The sequence below is a fragment of the Lepidochelys kempii genome, chromosome 8 (genome assembly GCF_965140265.1).
Source record: "Lepidochelys kempii isolate rLepKem1 chromosome 8, rLepKem1.hap2, whole genome shotgun sequence".
NCBI classification, from domain to species: domain Eukaryota; kingdom Metazoa; phylum Chordata; order Testudines; family Cheloniidae; genus Lepidochelys; species Lepidochelys kempii.
In genome coordinates, this window is record NC_133263.1 from 30,741,217 (window position 1) to 30,757,588 (window position 16,372).

Genomic DNA, 16,372 nt, shown 5'->3' on the forward strand with positions numbered 1-16,372 from the left:
TACACACAAGGCAAGTGATTTTAAAAACAAAAAACCCCCTCAGCCCTGGTAGAGCTGCTCCTGCCTGGACACTGCCCAGTTTATTCGTGTCCCTCCACACTGGGCCTTGTTGAGTTCTTAACCTTCCTTTGAACTGAGGAGGCTGCATCCCTGTCTTTTTCCTTGGTCTCCTGGTGCACTTCTTGGGCACAGACTGTTACCCTTTCACAGAAATGGGATCACATTGCCCAGCTGCCCAAGGACCAGTGCTGATTCCCTATTGGCTTCACTATATGTTCTCCCAGACTTCCAACATGGTGGGTGCTCTGGGTTTACAGTTCACCTCTGGTGATGTGTAATAGGTATAGCACATAAAACACAGGTTTGGCAATGATTTAAATACATGGGATCAACAGCTGGCTACATTCTTATATGTACGATTTATGCTTATTACATAAACTGACTAGTTTACAGGCAAAAATATGCTGAGCTATGCTACAATGTCTTTTGGCAGGGTCTGTCGGACAAAGTTCATTGAAACTGCCTGCATCCTCCGCTTACATCCAGTCACATACTCAGTCCACCGCTTAGCTCCTCGCCAATCTTCCGCAACCTTACCCCTACACTCCCGCCCTTGGCGGACTGAGGTGTTTTAGTTACTGCCACCAGCGCACTTTGAGCGTGCGCACTGGTTTGGGTGTTTCTAGTCGGGCCAGGAGGGCAGAGGAGCAATTCACGCAGCATTGAAGAATGACAAACACACATACAAAGCCCAGTAATCCAATCAAGAGCAGGAGCCCAATGCATCTCCCCCAGGTGCCAAGATCCGGAAGCCAGGAGGTTAGCCACTGCCAAGGGTCATCCCATACAGAAGCCTCAGAGCCCACGTCATGTAATACCTTCAAGTGGTCCATCCTATTATGAATGTCAGTCTTGATGCGCTTATCCTGATTTGAGTAAAAACAACAACTTTCATTAATCAAGGCACAAATTCCACCTTGAGCGGCTAATAAGTAGTCCAACGCCATACGATTCTGTAATTCAACTTGTGACAAAGAAACTACTTCTAATTGCAGGGCTTGGATTGCATCTATGATATTATTCTCTATAATCTCTAATGTGGCTGAAATATTTACAATAGCCCGCTCCAGTTTGGCCACCCCTAGCCAGGGGAAGAAAGTGTGGACAAAGTGATGGAAGCCTGTGGGTCTCTGCACAATGGGATGTGGGCGCCGTCGTGGACGTGCCGCCAATATGTAATTATGCACTGCATGAGCATGCATGGTTTGCATTCCATACGTATAGGGGAGGAGCTGTCCCAGTGTGCACCATCCACAGCATTGGGTGGGTAGGGTTTTATATGCCCAACGGCCACATAGCCAGTACAGCCCCGGCAATCCTGCCATGGGGAGACGTGCTATCTGAGGCACTGCGACCCCAACTATCGGAGCTTTGGCCACACCGAGACCAGTAATGTGCACGTGGGGTTTGCCCGTGCCTAATTGTGCTGAGGGGCGTTCTCCATCCGGGGGGCACTGGCATTGTAGGAATACAGAAAACCATGGGTATGTAGTCCCCACTCGCCCCAACACCACCACCGGTGGCAGGGGCTGGTGCCGTTGGTATTAGTCAAATTGGTTTTGGAGGAACCGGAGCAATTGTCACTCGAGACCCACGTCTCTCTGGCCATCCACTCACTGGGCATTTCCTGTGGGCCAGCAGTAACTTTAAACTGCCCGGTGTCTGGCAGGTATTCTGCTATCACTGTGCACGAGGAACGGGGAAGTTTTCCGATGGGTCGAGCGGCATCTGTTGCCGAAGGCCGCTGAACACACCAATACGCGTCCCGCAGTATCACTACCGGTGTCCCTTAGCGCCGGAAAGGGGGTGTTTCATTGTACTTATTGAGAAAAGTGGTGTTGTTAAGGGCCCAGGATTCATTCCACAGCACTGCGGCCCATGGAATGCCAGCACTTGCCAATTAGGGGGCATGTGCGCAGTACCAACAGTCTGACTTGTTACCTGCTAGTGCCACCGATTGCATCGACTGGACGGCCGAGTTGTGGTGCCATGTGGCTTGGGCACCTATTGCAGCTAAAATTAGGTAGTGTTTCCACTTTCATAGGGTCTGAGTCTGGGCTACCTCAGTCCGTGTGAGCGGGCTTTTGGCCCGGACCCAACCCATAATCGGAAGCGGGGTACGCACCTTTACAGGCTACGCGCCCGTTATGGGCTCAGTTTGCTGAGGGTCCACATTACTGCAAGCAGCTGCTGTTCAAGGGGTGTATAACGCTCAGCCGAGCCTCACAGGGATCACGACCAATACCCTATGGGCTCTTTTTGAGACAAAGCTTGCTGCCACAGCCCCCACGAGGCCACGTGGTCAACTACCGTTACCTCGAGTTCGAAGGGGGTGCCTCGTCTGCCTGGGCTCAGCACTGCGTGTTGGCTGAGCGCCTCTTTAGCCTGCTGGAATGCAGCATGCTGCTTGGGCCCCCAACTAAATGTGGCTTTCTTCCAGACTCCTGCTTGTATGGGCTGCAAGATGTACCCTAGATGGGGAATAAATGTGTGCCAATTCCCAAGGAGGCCCAGGAAAGTTTGGGCTTGGCTTTCGCTAGTGGGTTCTGGGAAGTGGGTAATTGTTTCGATGGCTTTTTGTGGGATCTTACTTTGAGGCCCCGACCAAAGTATTCCCGAGAAGATCACTTCCTGGCTGGGCCCCTGGATTTTACTAGGGTTGACAGCCCATCCCCTGGCTGCCAGAGCCTGCAACACATTGTTCTTGGCCTCGGAGAGTGCCGTCTCATGGGGCCCGCTCAGCAGGACATCATCAATATAATGCTCTAGTACCACTCCCTCCGGAAGAGTCACCTGCTCCAGGTCTCGACTAACCAACTGGTGGCAGATGGTAGGGCTATGCTTGTAGCCCTGAGGCAGCACAGTAAACATGTACTGCCAATCCTCCCATGTAAAGGCAAATTGATCCTGGCTCTGTGGGGCAATGGCAATGGAGAAGAAGGCATTTGCCAAGTCTACCACGACATGCCACTGTCCTACCTGCGTCATGAGGCACTCCATGATGGAGATCATGTCGGGAACTGCTGCTGTCAGGATTGGGGTGATCCTATTCAGGTAGCGGTAGTCGACTGTCATGTGCCAGGTTCCGTCCTTTTTATGGACTGGCCAGATTGGGCTGTTAAATGTGCTCATGGCGGGGTGAATGATGTCCGCCTGGAGCAGACCTTTAACGGTAGTGGTTATTTCCTCGTGCCCACCAGGTATCCGATACTGTTTGGTGTTGACCACTGTGGTGGGGGTTGGAAGCACCATGGAGTCCCATGCGGATGCCCCCGCAGCATGGTTACAACCGCTCGGACATAGAGCGGGCGCCCAAAGGAAAAGGATCCCCATTGGGTATCTATGGTCTTCCCTTGAAGGAGGTCTATACCCAATATATATTTATGAATGGGGGTGATTAAAATGGTGACTCGTATGGGGGGGTCCTTCCCAATGGCCAGCTGTAACTGCATCAGCAAAGCCCGAATGTCCGCCTCTCCGAGGCTGCTCACCCTTACCGACCGGCCCCAACAGGGCGGGGTACCATGCAATATAGTCACCTCCACTCCTGTGTCCACAAGGGCCATTACTCATTGTCATCCCCCCGCTAGGCCAGTAGATCTCTACTGGGACATAAGGGCGGTGGTCCCCCACTACATAGCGCCTTACCTCCAGGGGGATGGGTCGGGGGGACCCACCACCCCGTCAATACTGGGCAGGCAGCTTCCATCCAACATAGTCTCCCGGCAAGGCTGACAGTTGGGGCCACTGGGGGGGTGCCATCAAGCTTGTTTTGGGGCCCCCCTGTTATCGAGGCCCCTACCCTCTCCTTGGTATGCTGTTCCGGCTTAAGCTGCAACCAGTGTTTTAACAGCTCAGCATTGGTTTTCCCATCCACTTCCCCCAGGGGAATCCCTGCTTTCAGTAGGTCTTTAAACATAGTATTGCAGCTAACCCTCTCCTTTTGCTTCACATTCACCTGCTGCGGCTTTGTGGTTTTCGTCATACTGTCAATTTCCGTTAATTGCATCATGAGCTGCGCCACATCCCCCACTGACCCTACAGCCCCCCCAACCATCGGCAGGATCATCGCCTTGAGGTTGGGGGGAGGGCGTTCCGCAGAAGCCAGGCACGGATGGTATGGGTCAGCTCCACGATATCAGGCCCTTCAAAATGCTCAGCAAAGATGCTGGTGAGCATGCCCAGCTGCCGGAGCTGGCTAACCCCCTCTGGGATGGAGGTCCACTGTTCCAACCCATCATCCATGTCTGCTGAGGAGCTCCAGATGGTTTTGACAGCCATGGTCAAACATGCCATGAGGGAGGGATATGGATAATTTGCCTCTGAGTTGGCCCCTATCTTGAGATTCCTACAAAGGAGGGGATCTGTGGTGAGCAAGCCCATCCTGTCTATCTCAGCGGGGATAAGGGTAATCGCATCTGCTCTATTGTCTTCCTATCCTCTGGCACTGAACCAGCAGCGCTTTGTCCACCGCGCGGAGCACGGTGAGGAAGACCCATCCCAGGTCCCCTGCTGCTTTTCGCTCCGCGGGTTCTACTTTGTCCAGCCGAAGCTTGGATATTAGTTCCTCCAGCCTAACTTGAGTAATCCCCGGCTCCTGCTCTAGCTCCGGCCGTGCAGCGGGGGCAACCAACCCCACCAGCTTGTGAGCCACAAGTGCCCACCGTCCCATGCAGGGCCACCCGGGGATGCGGCTCTCTCCCTCCCCCTTATCCTTCCTTCCCCAAAGAGGCATCCCTCCGCTGGTATCCTGTTCATGACGCCAATTGTGCAAGGGCTGAAGGGGGGGAAGATACCAGTGAAAGGAGGACACTCAGGCCTAAGAATAGTAAACTATGCTTTATTGAAGGAAGGAAGAACTTACGCTCCAATCTGCGCGGGGAGCCCCTAGGATGCGCGGAGGGGCTGCAGGGGACTGTGGCCATTTGGGACAGCTGATCAGACAGGATTCCACTGTGGGGGGGAGTCCTCTGCAGCGCTATATTCTCCACACTTACCTCGGGGTTACATGGGGTCAACAGCTGGCTACATTCTTATATGTACGATTTATGCTTATTACATAAACTGACTAGTTTACAGGCAAAAATATGCTGAGCTATGCTACAATGTCTTTTGGCAGGATCTGTCGGACAAAGTTCATTGAAACTGCCTGCATCCTCCGCTTACATCCAGTCACACCACTTAGCTCCTCGCCAATCTTCCGCAACCTTGCCCCCTACATCCGGGATTCCTCCTAGCCACCAATACCAGTGGCTGCCCATATGGAGGAGACCCTGAAATGGCTGGTTACTACAATGCAGGAGCTGCAGCAGTCCCAGCAGACGGAAAGGCAGGCCCTGATGACGTGGCAGGGGGACCAACAATGGGCTCTCCAAGAGTTCATCAAGGAGCAGTCGGTGGCCCAACAGCAGATCCTCCAGCAGGTGATGAGTCCATTGAGCGGAGACGGAACCAAGACAGCAGGGTGGGGGCTCTGTAAGATGGGCCCCACAGATGACCCAGACGTCTTTCTGGGGACCTTTGAATGGGTGGCTACAGCAGCAGGCTGGGAGAGTTCGACATGGGCCTCGCGGCTAGCCCCGTACCTGGGAGGTGAGGCCCAAGCAGTGTTTATGGCTTTGGGAGAGACCCAAGCCAGAGATTATGAGACTGTGAAGGCCGCTATCTTGGACTGGGTCGGGGTCTCAACTGAGAGTTACCGTCAGTGGTTTTGGGCAGCCCGCTGGACGGAGACCCTGAGGCCCAGGGCATTTGCTCAGAAGTTGACTGACTGGGCCACTAGGTGGCGGAGGCCCACAGCCCAGACAGTAGAGATAATGGACAGGTGATCCTGGAGCAATTTCTCCAGGGGCTTCCAGACCCATTATGCGTTTGGGTCCAACTACATCAGCCGGCCCACGTAGTGGATGCAGTCCAGCTGACAGAGGAGTACATTGAGGCAGAGGCACCCAGAAGGCAGTTAAACCCGTTAGGGGAGCAGGACCTGGAAGGAGTCCACTGGAACCTGCACCCAAGAGGGGGGTGGACCCCTGGCCCGCCCGCAGCCGCGAACTGACCTGTTGGTAGTGCAGACGCCCTGGCCATAAAAAACAGGACTGATCTCAAATGGAGTGTGGGCTGGCGGACTTTTGCAGGTGAACCAAGGGGCGGGAGGGACCAGGAAAATGGCCCTTAAACACCATACCCGTGTTGGTGGGGATGAAGCCCCGAAAGGGTTTGGCGGACTCCATCTCCACCCGCTCCCTGGTCCGTAAAGGTCTGGTGAAGACATGCTGGATGGTTCTGGGGAAAAAGGTAGCCCATCGGTGTGTCCATGGGGACACCCGGAGCTACTGGATAGCCCAAGTTCCCCTGGAGGTCCAGGGGTGTTTCCGGTGGCAGCAGGTAGGGGTAGTGGAGAGGTTACCCTACCCAGTCCTACTGGGAAGCGATAGGGGACCCCCTTCTTGTGAGACAGGAAGTCGGCAGGGAGATCCTGAGGAAGGGGGTGGGAAGAACCCAATTAGGGAGGTAAAGGGAGATGGGGGAGCTGGTAGAACCCCCAAAAGTAGCAAGAACTCCTGGACAGCAGTGGGAAGAAACCAACAAATGTTGGTTTTGTAGTTACAAAGGACCCTCCGGCCAGAAGTGCAGTCCTCATGAGCCCGAGGAAGGCAAGGGACTTGGGGCCTTGGAGCCAACCCCGGAGTCGGGGTATCTAGGCACCCAGCCATGTCAGAGAGAGGGCCGGGGGAGGCAAGGGAACAGTCAGCCATGGCCTGAACAGGAGTGTGGACTCTGTCGGGCCGAGGGACACATGTGGGAGACTTGCCTCTACTGTGGAGGCACGGGGGGTGGGGCTAAAAACCCCAGGGAGGACCCACAGGAACTCACAGCAGGGGTAAACGAACCCCCGCTGAAGGGCCAATATGCCTGGCTGAGAAGAGGCTAGGGCTGGTTGAGCCTGGTGGCTCATTAAAGGGGGGAGGTGTGTCACAGTGCAGAGGTATAAAACCTTTGAATGCCCTGCTAAAGACCCAGCTTCCCTCTGCTTCCCTGTAGGGTGGCTAGGTACACGGGCCAAGACCCTTAGCTGGGAGCCCAGCTGCAGGCCCTAACGAGGGCAGGCTCAGTGTAATCTGCTGAGCCAAGTGGAACCAGCTGGGTTGCTGACTGGGAAGAAATATAAACCCAGGGAAGAGCTCAAGGGGTGAGGCTAGTCAGGTAGGAGGGTTGTGGTTTTGTCTCTGCTGGCTGACACAAGCCTCAAAGGCCAGGGGACCCAGTGAAGGGTCAGAGTGGGGACCGGTGTTGGGGGAATTGGGACTGTACAGCCACTGTAAATAAAAGAACATGGGTGAAGCACCTGCAAGAGGCATCTGAGACTCTTTCTTTGGCCAGCCCAAGGGCAGGGACAAGGGGAAGGAAACTTGTGCCGTGCTATGACAGGTGGCTTCTTTAACAAGTAGAGGATAGATACAGTATCTTTCATTGGGTACTTTCTTAACCATTCCTCTCCCGGAAGACTGAGTTTTGCCAGCAAAAAAAAAAAAAAAAAGACTTAACGGAAGATACTTCAGGAGGAAATGTAATTACCATCCACTCATCATTTTCTCCTATCTTTCTTACTACTTGTTCATTTATTGGTGATGGGAGCTGTACAATGAGTAGCCAAAGAGAACAGAAAGAAGGGTTTGTATTAAAAGTACTACATCTAAAAAGAGACTACCTTAGTCCCATTGTGGACTTGAGGAAATTGAACAGTTATGTCAGAAAAAGCAAGATGCATGTGTTGGTTCTGGCTCCTACCAACCTTATCCTTCACCAGAGAGTGGTTCAGCGCTGTAAGTGTTATACCTTATTATAGCAAGGTTGCACTTTCCAAACATTCTTCATAAGTTGAAGCTGCCTTCCCTGTAAATAATAATATTTTTTTTTAAAATAGAGACGTATCCAAATTGTTACTGACTTTAAACTTAGTGCCTAAGAAGACCAATCCTCTCCAGAGTCTCCTGTAACACCGTAGAAAGCCTTAAGAATACCTGGGCATACAGGTCCAACAAAATAGGGTAGGGGGTGGCTGAATAACAACAAATTCAGTGAGACACATCAAGAAAATGTTTATCGCTGGTGTAATTTGAGCTAATGTGAGTTAGCTAATGGATTAATTTGCTCCATTAGTCTAAATTGGGGATGGTGAGTTGCACACTAGAAATGCCTACATTTAAAAGGAGGGCTAAAGATTTCACTACAGAGGTGGGAATAACAGACTGGCAGTTGTGAGGGGAGAATTTCAGTGGTTCAGAATCCCCTTTAGTGTAAATTCCCATTTCTGTACATCAAATGCTATCTTTACTGCTAAAATGTAAGGTACCTTTCTCAAGTCGACTTAAAATAATCAAATGGTTGCTTGGGAACTTCCATCACCCTTCTGAAAATACCCTTTTTCATAAGCCTGCAACACACAGGGCTTGAATTAACAACAAAACAAACAGAACTGAAACACTCAAGTTTGCAGACAGGACTGACGTTCGCAAGCTAACACTCAAGATTTGTTGTTGCTCCACACTGTCTTCAGTAAACTGAAGCTTGGATTGGCAGTGTCTGTGCTTGTGTATGTGGTCTGTGGATGAAATGAAGATTGAAATCGCAGGATTGTCAGTGCAGAACATCATACCAGCATCAGAGCTACTGAATTTTTCAGAAATGTTTAAAGGTAAAAAGCAGGTGCAAAGAAATCTTGTACCAAGTGAATTTATCCCACTGAAAAAACTTGGGAACATAACTCCATCTAAAGGATTTTTTTAAGCCTCTGTCCTTGTAAGACAAGCTGAGAGAGAGAGAAGTGAAGGTGAGGCTTCATGGCATTGGTCATCTGTATCTTGCTCTCCAACTCAACTTTGAACACCTAGATTATGTGATCTTTACATGCACAAAACTTAGTTTGTGACATTACAATGGAATATTAAAGTTCTTCACTGTTTTGAACTAGAGCACTTTAAGCAACTAGCATTACTGTTTACTACTTATTGCTCTAAATCTTCCATGAAAGATTTTAAACCTCATCCATCCTTGTTTGCAGCCACATTTTTGCCCTTGCTATGTTTATGCTATGAAACTATTCTGCAGGATAGGGCTAAAACATGGCAGTTCCTACACAGTTAAGTCACATCTTGTGGGACCAATTGGAAAAATCCAAGGTTGTAGCACAGTATGGGAATGGAGACTTGAACTACAAGATTCAAATGTTCGGTGTTGAGAACTGCAATATTATAATCAGGTCATACAGCACAGTAGCCTTCTACTGTAGATGGGACCACGTCCAGAGCCGAAAGATGTGTGGTAGAAGGCAGTGTTTGGCATGACTCCCTTTCCATCTTGTCTGTTCACATATTACTGTCATTGTCCTATTGCTAAGACACCCACTTCAGGTCACCCTTCCCCCACAATAGGCGTGACTTTTTGGCAATGACTGATTCAGTTAGGAGAGAGTTAGAAAAGAGGAAGGAAGCAGGAGCCTCTGCGAACAGCAGCAGAGCGCACATAGCAGTAGCAGCCACGTTAGTCAGCCCCAGTTTCCTCCCAGGTCATCAGTGACTAAAACTGGGTAACAGATTTGACTTCCAAGAGCCTCACTCACACCATTGCTGCAGTACCCTGCTCACATTCAGTGGCTTTTCTGGGGGCTGGCATCCTCTGGGACCTGGAGGAGACTCATGCAATGGCACCCTGGCGCAAGACTGACAAGGAGAGGAGCGGCGTGGGTATGTAACGTACACAGACTGCCATTTGGGTTTTGCCCCCTCTCAGTTTTCAAGCAGGATGTGGGCAGGTATTTGGTGCAGTGCAATGAACTCCCTTCCCTATCATTTTCCTGCAGTGTCTTGTGAAAAAAAACAGAAATTCTGTCTTAACACAAACCCAAAGGGGAGCTTGCAGGGAAAACTTTGTGTTGCCTACTTGAGATTTTTCATCTCATTCTTTGACACTGCTGGGAGAATCAGGCTACCACTCTAGAAATAGTAGGGAAATGCTACATCTTCAAAATGACTAAGGCCAGGGTTTTCAGGGTGTCAGCATGCAGTAAGATGAACTATTTAGGGTGCTGCTTGAGGAATGACAGGGAGTTGAAAGGGGAAAACAGATTTGCATGTCAGGAAAAGTAATGCATGTGTTTATTGGGGAAGGACGTGAACCCCTCACTTGTTCTGAGAGTGGTACTAGAAAAGGGGCTAATAAATAAGAATGTAAGTTCTTATATTAGCTGGAGGGATGACCTCTTCCATCTGTGGTTTCTCTGATTAAATAGAGACTGGCATGCTTCCTGGAGTTAACAGAATTTTGTAATTGTGCTAAATTACTCTCAAGAAAGCCACAATAATCAAAGTTGGAACAGAAGCACTCAAAATTTGCCCCTTGAGCACCTTCCACTAATTGGTAACAAAATATTTCTCTCGCTCCCTTGGGAAGACCGCTATTGATAACAGTAACTTAAGGTTCCTTGCTAAAATACACACTGATGCATACGTATATACCCAGCACCATAAGGACTTTTTAAAATAAAATAGACAAACCCAGGAGAGAATAGAGTACTTCACAGTACACATCATAGGAGCTGATAGTTACATGGAGTAAAATGATTATTAATTTCCTGGAGGAAATAATAAAAGCAAAATAATTTCTCCATGTTTAATTTCCATGCACAGAAGTGGTAAAATTGTGAAATCTAAGTATTCTGTACTGGTGGTAATTTCCATTGCAAAACCGAGGGGCTAAGATACTTGATTTTCTGTTTCAGTAGTAAGGGGGTGGGGACAGAAAGCAGAAACATGTAACTTTAATTTTGAACTTCTGTGTTCTGGCAAGCTGAACATCTGCTCTGTAACAGCTGGATTTGTGCAGGATATTGTCTGAATGTCCATATGTTTGGTAATCAGAGTGTACTGCTTGGGTTAGCTAGAATATAGAATTTAAATCACTTGTGTATGAGAAAACAATTTAAGTGCTGAGTCTTTGTTGAGCTTTTTTTGTAGACAACACTCTGATTCTGGGCATGCTCAGTTTTTTTCTGTGTAATGCTAGTCAGAGTAAATAAAGGCTAATAATTAATAGATTCTTATAAGGATGGAAGAGACCACTAGATCATCTAGTTTAACTGCCTGTGGCCATTGCATTTCACACACATACCCTTACATTGACACCAACAACTTGTGTTTGACTGAAGCATATCTTTCAGAAAGGCATCCAGTCTTGATCTAAAGAAATCAAGAGATGGAAAATCCACTACTTACCTTGGTGGCTTGTTCCAAAGGTTAATCACACTCACTAAAAATGATGACAGGTTTCAGAGTGGTAGCTGTGTTAGTCTGTATCAGCAAAAACAATGAGGAGTCCTTGTGGCACCTTAGAGACTAACAAATGTATTTGGGCATAAGCTTTCCTGGGCTGGAACCCACTTAAAAGTGGCAATTCTTCAACAAAAAAACTTCAGAAACAGGCTCCAACGTGAAACTGCAGAACTGGAATTAATTTGCAAACTGGACACCATCACATTAGGCCTGAATAAAGACTGGGAGGGGTTGGGTCATTACAAAACCTAAACCTAATTTCCCCCTACTGTTACTCACACCTTCTTGTCAACTGTCTGAAATGGGCCACTCTCATTACCACTTGAAAAGTTATTTTTCCTCCCTTGGTATCCTGCTGTCAATTGAATTGTCTCGTTAGACTGACCTCACACTTGGTAAGGCAATTCACGTCTTTTCATGTATTTATACCTGTTCCTGTATTTTCCACTCCATGCATCTGATGATGTGGGTTCTAGCCCATGAAAGCTTATGCCCAAATAAATTTGTTAGTCTCTAAGGTGCCACAAAGACTCCTCATTGTTTTTACAATTAAAAATGTGTGCCTTGTTTCTAATTTGAATTTGTCTGGCTTCAGCTTCCAATCATGTGGTCACTGAACACGCATTATGGTTTTAAGTGTTGCATGTGACTGCAAGAGTATTTATAATATTGGTTAGTTGTACAATAGCAGCGATTTGAATGCCACAAGCACTGTTCACTATCTGAAATAACAAATCCTTTTTAGTACATAAAATAAACAACACTTTCTTCAGCAAAGGTTTCTGGTTCAATTAAAATATTAGTCTGTGTATAAAAGCTGTATCTTTACTGAACTGATTTATCCACAAATATAACTGCACAGAAAAATCAAATTTTATTTAGGTATTATCAGTAGGAAGGGTTTCTAAAGTTAGTCAGTCTACAGTTCTCCAAGACGGTTGCTCGGGTTTGTGGCTATCATCACATTTCTCTGTTAGGCTTGCCAGCAAAGGCTTCCGAATATTTAGCTGTGTAACTTTTTGCATAATGAATTAGAATCCCTAGCAACTTATCATCATGAACACTTTATATTGTTTTAGCACCCTAAATGCATTAGCTGAAGTTTCCTTTAGAAAATAAACAAGGCAAGTGACATTTTAAAGAAAAGTACTTCGATAAGGCTAAAAAATATGTAGCTAGTTATTATAGTTGAAAATGTTCAGTTGAATTTTTTCTACTTTTAGTACAAGAATAAAATTTTAAGTGTCAGTTTGACAAAATGAATGTCTAGGCAATTAAATTACAGGTGATACAACAATAGTGTGTTAGCTTTCCTTTAGTTCTGTCTTATATCAATCCAAATAACTAGGGTTGTCTCTGAAAATGACAGAAAATCCTTCATTGCCTAAAATGAAACTTAACACCTGTTAAGTATCACCTTTTCCAGATAAAGTTGTTGGCACTCCTTAAATCTGTTATCTGGGCTTATGACAGGGCTTGGAATTGAAGAAGCACATGAGAGAGGTGAATGATGAAGTTATGGCTGCTTATACTGCTAATCATGTTTGCAATACGCATGAGTCACCTAATTAAAGTCAATAGGATTATTTGCATTGCATGCAAGGTATTCCAAAACTTGGCCTACTATAGGAACCAAATGAGTAAACTGCAGTCTTGAGAGTTGGGTGGTGGAGGATGAGTGAGGGGCAACACATCAGTACAGCTGAGAGAAAATTAGTTGATTACTGTTACATACAGTGCACATCAGGGCAGTAACACACAACTTCAGTAGAGTAGGGTGAAGATAATGGAAAAATTTTTTGAGAAGATGTAGCTATTTCATACTTGAAAGTTTATCTCCAATTCATTTCCTGCTGTAAATTAAGGATACAGTGAGCTAGTTATCATTTGACCTACACCCCAGATTAGTTCAAAGAAACAAATTGTTGCAGTTTGACTAAGACAACTTGTGAGTGAGTGTGAATAACGGAAAGGAAATACTAGCAACCTAAGGTATGGGAAGGTGAGAATGGCACAGATCACTACCTGCTTATTTAAAGTATGTGAAGCTACTTCACTGGCATTTGGGAGCAGAGGATAAGTGTACTGTACATATATTTGTTTAAATAAGGCAGGCAAGTGCTTTATACAGTAGTGAAACAGCTGTTGTATTGTTGCTTTTCCCTAATGACAATTTGCAAAGACTTGGTTTGTTTATTTATGCACCCGTAGGCATAAATAACCTTATCAGGAATAGCATAATAGATCATTGCATAAACACTATGCAACATTGGCTATGCATGATTTCCTGTGGGTCAAATTGCATTAAACCCATTGTTATAGAAATGCTTCATCAAGCTTTATGGCCCTGGTTTTAATCCAATTTGACCTACCAGGCAATCAACTAGCAGAATGCTATAGAGCAGTATTATGTCCAACTTTAAAAAAAAGATGAAAATGTCTGCTCTGAAACATGGTGTGTGTATATTTGGTATGACTAAAGGGAGGTAGTGTAATACTTGCTAATTAACTTATTCAGTAATTGGGTATAATGTTGGAATACTGGAATGTCATGCAATTGCATTAATTGTATTCTGGTTACCATCTTAATAAGTGACCATTGCACTACCATGATAATGAGTTGGACTTAGGCTTCTCATCTGTACATTTCAGAGTACCCTGCAAAGCATGGCAAGTGTGAATAACCTAGTTTTACAGATGGGTAAATTGAGGCACAGAAATGAAATGACTAGTCTTAACACAACAGGTGAATGGGAGATCTGGGAATGTAATCCAGGTGGTCTCCCAGTCTAGAGCCCCCTGCCACTTTGTGTTCTTGAGAAGACAGTATGTTTTTTTCATCAAAATGCTTTATCAATGAAAGAGTTTTTTATAATGTTGATGGAAAGTAACCTGCTATAATAAGATATAATCCAAATACACAGTTTTATTTCATAAGCTGGACAGGGAAAGAGAGGATCAACATTCAGATAAGATGTCCCAAGAATACTAAAATACCATCAGTATAAGCACTCAAAAGTATGCCCCTTCTTTTTGGATAAGATGTCTATCATCTACGTGAAGCAGGTAGAATTCACTTCCCTCTAAAGATGCTACTAGGTGGTGGGTTTCCATAAATGCTTTTCTGGTTAATGGACAACTGAAGGCCCATAGAAGTTCTGCAAAGCTAGACTTTATGGTGGCTTTAGTGAAAGTAGCAGCACCTTTTACCCTCCTCCATAGCTAAGACTTATGAAGGCTTTTAAGAATTCTCTGCATCCATCTCTTTTAGCTCACAACTTGCCTAAGCTCACATGGTTCACCCCTGCTACTAACCTGCTTTCTTCCCCTTCCCTCCTCCTTGATCTGTCACATGCTGTTTAACCAAAGAGACATGATAGAAACCAAAGTAGCAGGGTCTTTCAAATGACTACTCCTCCTCACAAGTGGAGAACCAGTGCTGACAGGGCCAATTTGATCAGGGTGGATGTAGTCCACTCCCAATAATTGAACACATTGTTCTCATTGAACCCACTGAACACTGGTTCTCCACTTGTGAGGTAACTCCCTTCTCTTCATGTGTCAGTATATAATGCCTGCATCTGTAATTTTCACTCCATGCATTTGAAGAAGTGGGTTTTTTACCCACGAAAGCTTATGCCCAAATAAATCTGTTAGTCTTCAGGTGCCACCAGACTCCTTGTTTTTGTGGCTACAGACTAACACAGCTATGCCTTGATATTAGATAAGACTGTTAGATAAGACTAGGATAGCAAAGAAAATGTGGCAGACTGTTCCTTTTTTTCTTGGTGGCAGTTGGCCAGAAGTGCACCAGATGACCAGGGAGCTGCATGTCTGCTCAGGTTTCCAGGGAACCAAGTTGCTGCTGTGATATCAGAAGTGGGAAAACAGGCAAAATTGTATTCCAGAGCACTGTAAAGTGAGGAGGCATAAATCCATACTCAGGTTGCTGAATCTGTCACATTGGCTAATGTAGGATATAAGATGATCCACTCCAGATATGTAACATGAATTTGTGGAAACTGAGATAAAGGCAAACATTCTTCAAGTCTGGACCCAAAGGGTTAGGATTGGTAATTGTGCCTCTGTTTCTAGAGTCCTCACCTGCTGACATACCAATTTTTTCCCCTCATCTGTATGCAACTGAAGGGTTGGTTTTTGAAGTGAGAGGGAGATGGACATCAGCCATGTGTGAATGAAGCTTAACCCTCAGTCAAATACAAACAGAGCATCCTCCCAGCAGTCCTAGTGCATGTGGGGTATTCACCCCACACTTGCCCTGAGAGGGTTAATGCAGACTGAGAAGAGAGCTCATTAACCCAACAGCCCACAGCTGAGGGGAATCAGATGGCTGAGCAATCCCCTGATTGAGTGAGGAAGCCCAGCTGAGAAGGAAGGAGCTGGTTTGAGACTATAAAGGTAGGGAATTTGCAACACAAGGGGCTGGTGGGGAAAGTCTGCAGTGACACCCTGGAAGAAGGGAGGAGTGTTTGGAGCCTACAGGGATAGCTAGCCCACAGGCCCCTTCTGGGAGTGGGGAGTTAGGAGGCTGGTAAATCCCTGAGAGTGGGCAGTAGCAGATGGCAGGAAAGGGCTTAGGTGAAGTCAGTAAGGTCTAGAAGGGAACAGACCTTGACTGCTGACTACAGGGTCTTTGAGCTGGAACCTGAGGGCAGGTCTGGGTTCCCCTGCCAGTCACTGAGTGGCACTCTGAGGCAGTAAATGGGAAGATTGGCTAGGACTGCTAGTAAGGAAAGGCTTTCCACTCCCAGAAGGGGAAAATGTGTAGAGTGACCTGGCCAAAAGTCTGAGTCACAAAGAGGCAGTAGTAGCTTTTGGAGTGAGAGAGGGGCTGCAGACACAGAAAGAGGAAGGTAGAAGACAGGGTGCAACCCTGGGAAGGGGGGTTGATCTTGTGAGCTATTCCCCAGAATGATCGGGAGAAGGTGCCACCTTTACGGTGAGTGGAGTACCCTGTCTCACAG

At 46.9% G+C, this 16,372-nt stretch overlaps 1 protein-coding gene across 1 annotated transcript in view; it reads left to right on the top strand.

Annotated features, from left to right (window-relative positions):
- Window positions 1-9,579: 9,579 nt before the first annotated feature.
- The window catches only part of DOCK2 (dedicator of cytokinesis 2), a 501,787-nt gene continuing 494,994 nt past the window's right edge, over window positions 9,580-16,372 (top strand). The window contains exon 1 of the mRNA XM_073355961.1: window positions 9,580-9,803. Coding sequence (XP_073212062.1) covers window positions 9,761-9,803 — 43 coding nt within the window. The 5' untranslated portion in view covers window positions 9,580-9,760. The remainder of the gene's footprint in view (window positions 9,804-16,372) is intronic.